This window comes from Arachis ipaensis, chromosome B06 (genome assembly GCF_000816755.2).
Source record: "Arachis ipaensis cultivar K30076 chromosome B06, Araip1.1, whole genome shotgun sequence".
In the NCBI taxonomy this organism is placed as follows: Eukaryota; Viridiplantae; Streptophyta; class Magnoliopsida; order Fabales; family Fabaceae; genus Arachis; species Arachis ipaensis.
Window position 1 is genome coordinate 94,463,573 of NC_029790.2, and position 5,857 is coordinate 94,469,429.

The 5,857-nt window shown below is 32.3% G+C and overlaps 1 protein-coding gene across 1 annotated transcript; it reads right to left on the reverse strand.

Annotated features, from left to right (window-relative positions):
* Positions 335 to 3,965, reverse strand: LOC107648285 (protein NRT1/ PTR FAMILY 3.1-like). Its single transcript, XM_021104622.1, has 3 exons — positions 3,716 to 3,965; positions 2,607 to 3,633; positions 335 to 1,856 (listed from the first exon to the last, which is right to left on the reverse strand). The coding sequence occupies exons 2-3, from the start codon at positions 2,822 to 2,824 to the stop codon at positions 908 to 910; spliced, it is 1,167 nt and encodes a 388-aa protein (XP_020960281.1). The 5' UTR covers positions 2,825 to 3,633; positions 3,716 to 3,965; the 3' UTR covers positions 335 to 907.

Below are 5,857 nucleotides of genomic sequence, written 5' to 3' on the forward strand. Positions count from 1 at the left end.
ATATGACTATTTTTTATAAATAGACATATCAGAGTAATTAACTGTATATATAAGCATTATTGTCAAGTTTTAGTTGATGAATTGATAGAAGAACATCATGTGTCCACCATTTACTATTTTAAAAGACTAAATTGATATATTTTTTTTAAGGACTAATTTATTCGAAGTCGAAATTTTGAGGGACATAATTGTTACTTTACTGTATATGTGGATTAATCTCTTAATCGAATTATCGAAAACCAATATTATTATTGTTTCTATTGACGATGCATACAAGTGAACTAGTTCGCAATCATAGTGGTTCCGTTAGGTGATCTAAGGTGTTTTGATAAGCAGATGAATCGCGAATCGGTACACGCTAACCGGTACGCAGTATGTTGCCTAATTGGTTAACATGTAACTATAACCTGTACTGGTTTGATTTACTATAGGTTTGTTAATTTTTATTTTTTTATTTTTTTGCTTGTTTCCCCTCCATTATTGTTCTCATCATCTTTGTATCCCTTCTTTCCTTGGTAAAGCTTAGAGCTGGAGTATATAAACTATGCCGCATGTGGGTTATTCCTTGAGATTAATCATAATTTCAATTCCATAGCTTATTCCTCACAAGCATTGCTCTGCAACCTCACACTCTTGCCACCATTTCCCGAACCAAATTCTGCTTCATTACTGCCGAATCTGTCAGTTGTTAACCTTAACTGTTCTTCCTATTAGGAAAAGGTGTAGGTGATATAGATGTGCTTCTCAGACACAACGCACACATAACATTCGTGATCATATATATATACTCAAATTAAATATTCCAGCTTATGCTTACATGAGCAAAGTATTAGAGAATTGAACATTCAAGGAATGCAATAACAATACTAATCTCTAACCAGCTTCTGCCAAGATGATCACAAATACATTACTTTTGGCTAAGACTCTTGTTTTGATCATCCTTATCTCCTTTTGGTTTCTCCAATAATAATTTTTCACCATTTTGTTCTAAATCTTCTCCCTTATTGTTGATTTCGCTAATATTTTCTTCCACAGGTTTATAAGTATAGAATCTAACACAAATTACAAAATAAATTAAATTTAAAACTTGAACCCCACTAACAAGCAAGTAATAATACTCTAATCTACCCCTATTAAGGTTCCTATCAGGCAACCAATTCTTCTCATTTTTGCCACTATACTTATGAACTAATGTCACCAAAAATGTACCAACATAGCTCCCAATTGCTATAACTATGCAATATATAGCAGTAGCACTACTTCTCATGCTCTCAGGTGATTGATCATAGAGAAATTCAAAGAGTCCAACAGACATAAAAACATCAGCCAAACCATGCAAACAATACTGAGGTACCAACCAAAACACACTTATTGGAATAATAGCAGTTGGATCATCCAACAAGTTATGTTGTGAAGCAATTTCTTTTCTTTTGACTTCGACCGGTGCTGAGATAGCTGTGGCCACAATGTTAATCATGAATCCTATTCCCATTCTCTGTATGCATGTGATTCCTGTAGGATTTTTTGTGAAGCGGCGGACGAGGGGGACGAAGAGGACGTCATAGAGAGCTACTCCGGCCATCATGGTTATGACGCTGAATACTGACATGTTTGCTGGGGAGATTTGGAATGAGTGAGAGAGGTGGCGGTTCATTGTTCGAGCTTGTTGGATTACAAAGCTTGGAAGATGAGATGAAGCTGTTATGAGCAAGATCCCTGTTGAAGAAATTGGAATGATTTTAATGATGGATTTTAGTTCCTCAACTCTGTGGACAGTGGCTAGTTTCCATAGGTTTGGTGCTGAATTTAGATCTCTAGCTTCTTCTTCTGTCACAATTGTAGCTCTGTCCAACCATCTGTAAATTTCCAAGAGAGATTACTCTTTGATTTCATTTGTATGTAATGTATTATAAAATCTTATTACATATATTTAGTTATTTATTGTTACATTAACAATAATGTTTATCTTGACTTAGTGTCTTAAAACGTTTTATAATGTAACTATATTAGTGAATGATAATTTAAAAGAAAAATATCCGGTAACCAAAATTTTTTCTTTTTATATGTCTGGTATTTTTTTTTTTTGGTGACTATATGTCTGGTATTTAAGTCAACACTAGTTATTTTCTTTTTTATTTTTCCATTAAAAGGATTGGCCTCTTAGCACTCTCAATATAAAATCTAAAACACTTTGTTTTAGGTATATAACAATAATAACATAACTCATAAAAGGTAATACTATGATGAAGAGTAACATTTGATAAAGAGTGAAGATTATTCTTTTTCTAATCTAAAAAAATAATAAAAATAAAGATATCATGTGCAATGTACAATTTTCTCAAAGGATTTAGTTACAATCTTCATTCTTTACCCAATTTCAGTCCTCACCAAAAAGATTTTTCTCGTCACTAGATATCTCACCATTGGTTTTGGATTTTGTATCAAAATGAGTGGCAAGAGTTGACGTCTAAATTTCGTTACGAATTTTTTTGTCATTATTGCAATACTAACTTAGTAACCAAACTGCACGTCTGCACCTACTTGTTCTTTAATTTCAGATTTTTGAATTAAACCAAAAGAACCAAATAGTTATCAATTTGACTTACTTATATTGATCTGTGTGTTGAAGTCTTCCTTCCAATGAAATAGGAGCATCAAGCTCCTTATTTTGGTAGAAAAGGTTAGGATCATTAGGCAAATCCTCTTTCCTCTTCCTTATAGCTGCCACAATCACTTGCACCAAACGAACCAAAGGGCTTCCCTTTGGTTTCACATTCCTATAGAGTGGTGACCCCAGCACAAATGCAAGAATAGAAAATAGCATAACAATTGTTGGTATGCCAAATCCCCAACCCCACCCAGTGTTGTCTTGGATGTAAACCACAATGGTTAAAGCAGTTAGAGACGCCAAACCCAAGCCAAAGAAGTACCAATTGAAGATGTTCCATTTCTAGATTCCACACCTTTTTTGGTATGTCAAATTGGTCTCCTAAGAATGGCAAAACACAGGGTCTAATGCCACCTGAGCCAAGAGATGTGAGGAGTAGAGACATGTATAGTATCCATAGTTGTGAGGATGTGGCTTCTTGGCAGTTCACTTGTTTTGGACATGGTGGAGGCCGTGTATGTGGAAGTATAGCAGACAGAGTGGTGAAAATCAATCCCTTAGTGAAAACAATATTTAAGGTACGCGATGACAAGGTATACAAAACAATATTTAAGCTGTAATCTTATGAATAAGAATATACTATCTTAAATATAAATTTACGTCTCATCTACCTTTGCAAAATGTAAAATACTTGTAGTATTATATTTGAACTAAAATACACAGCCAACGTTTCTAAAACTAAAATAGCTTAGAATGAGTGCAATGATGAATACAGAAAGAGAAGTAGTTGATAATAAGAAATCGAACCAGTTGATAGATGAGGGAAGCGGCAGTGATAGTCCTATACTGACCAGCAAAGGACTCAGCAATGAGAGCACCAAGGAGAGGAGTGAAGCTCGATGTTCCACCAATTATTGTTAGTATGTTGGATGCAGATACCAATGGCATGTTCATCACTTGTGTCAGGTAACTTATCAAGTTACCATTAAATCCCGCCACCGCAAATCTATCGCAAAATTCGTTTGCTGCATCATGCATACCACATAAGCCAATCAAAATTAACATCTTCAATTTTATAAGAAAGTAGTAGCCGGCTTAGTGGCTTACAGAAGATAAAAGGCAATGTTCGGAGGCCTCCTTTTCGCTTTTGTTTTCTGTTGCAGCCACTCTCTTGCTGTTCATCTCTGAAAAATTCATTGTTGTCGTTGCTCTTCTCTATCTCCATTTTCTTCTCTCTTCTTTGCATATGACACTCACTCTTAGCTTGTTTTTTGAACTAGAGTTTAGAGTGAAGCGTTCTTTATTTACTTACCATGTGACTTGATCACTTCTTCCTCAATTAATTTTTGCAAAAAATTGACAAACAGGCTCTTTTTTATTCGCAGACTTTTAAGTTTTCGAAAATTTGAAAATAAATTTAAATTTTTAACCTTTTTAAAATTTGGACATATCGATTCCTCATGTTTACTTGGGTCTGTTACACCCAATAAAAAAATTAAACGTGACTCTCGTTATATTAACCTGGTTAATATGAATGCATACATAAAAAAATTTTTAAAATGAGACATTAAAAAAAAAAATCAATGTGTCCAAATTTTGAAGAAATAAGTAACTTAAATATATTTTTAATACTAAAAACTCAGGATGAATTTGACCTATTCTTTTAATTTTGTCCTCATTCAAATTCTCCCTTCTCTCTCGGTACTACACTGAAACCAACTAGACAAACAAATTTAACTAAAACTAATAGTAATGATTAATCGAAGACACTTCCATTTGCGATTTTTCTAATACCACTTACCTTGTTTAATTTTTATATTATCAAATTATACCTACTCTGTGCATCGTTTTGGAAAACTTGTAGGAAATTGTTTTTTGTCAATATCCAAGAAAATAATATAACAATTCACGGATTTTTAAGGCTTTATTGAATCGTTAAGTCATTTGTTTTACTCTTTTTGTTTGACTTAGTTATCTCATCATAACGTTGCGTGTGCATCAAAATTGTTAGAAAATATAATAATGCAATTTGTATATGCAAAAATATGGATCCGAGTATAGAGTACACACAAGACACAACTAGCCATAAACAAAGGATAAAGACAGCAAAGCAAGTATGTATCTTAGATCCAAGACTCTAAGTCAGTTCTTTGATGTTCAACAAAAACAGGCAGGCTTGTTATTTATACAAAAAATTAGAAAGTGAAACATTATACATTTTCTTTTTGTAAAGAGGGTGTGCACTCGCAACGAATTTCACTCATTTTATTCAACATATATTCACTTATTTACATAGTTATCAAAGTTAAATAGTTAATCGATCTAATCAAGATACTAAATCATTGAGTTAGTTGTTCACTCGGTAGAAAAGTACTTAAAATCACCATAGAAGTTTTAATCTGGGAACACAACTGTGAAACTTAAGGTTTGAGGTTTAAGATTACAAGGCCTAAGTTCTACACTTCTACTGGGGACGGATTTAGAAGGAGGGAGTAGTGATTTCAGTCTTCCCAAATAATTTAAAGAACTATCTCCCCAAAAAATTTTAAGAACTATGTTTATATATGAGATATGTATTTAAATAAATAAAAAATATTGTATAATTTAGTGTAATATATATATATATTATTTTTCACTATGTGATAGATTTATATCTCAATTATTTAGTTTATTAATATTTTTCACTTAACTAATATGATATTATACCTTCAAGTCTTTGTACATTATCACATAACTAATTTTACTATTAACTGCTATTAGTTATTAATTGCACATTCATAGTTAATTCTGATTATGACAAACTTGATATTGTTAGAGAGTAGATTTGTAATTATAGAATCATAGCTGTAATTGGTAATTTTTGATAGAGTTTGTTAGAAGTGGAAACAAAATCAATTGTACATTGTACAAATAGGTACTGTAGCTTGTATATTCCTTGAGGTTCATTAATTCAAAAAATCACCTTTACCAAATTCCTTCTTCTTCTCTTGTTCATCTCTCTCTCTCTCAACTCTATGAGGACACACGAAGAAACTTAAGGTTTGAGGTTTAAGATTATAAGGCCTAAGTTCTACACTTCTATTGGAGACGGATTTAGAAGGAGCGAGTAGTGACTTCGGTCTCCCCAAAAAATTTTAAGAACTATGTTTATATATGAGATATGTATTTAAATAAATAAAAAATATTGTATAATTTAGTGTATTATATATATATATTATTTTTCACTATGTGATAGATTTATATCTCAAT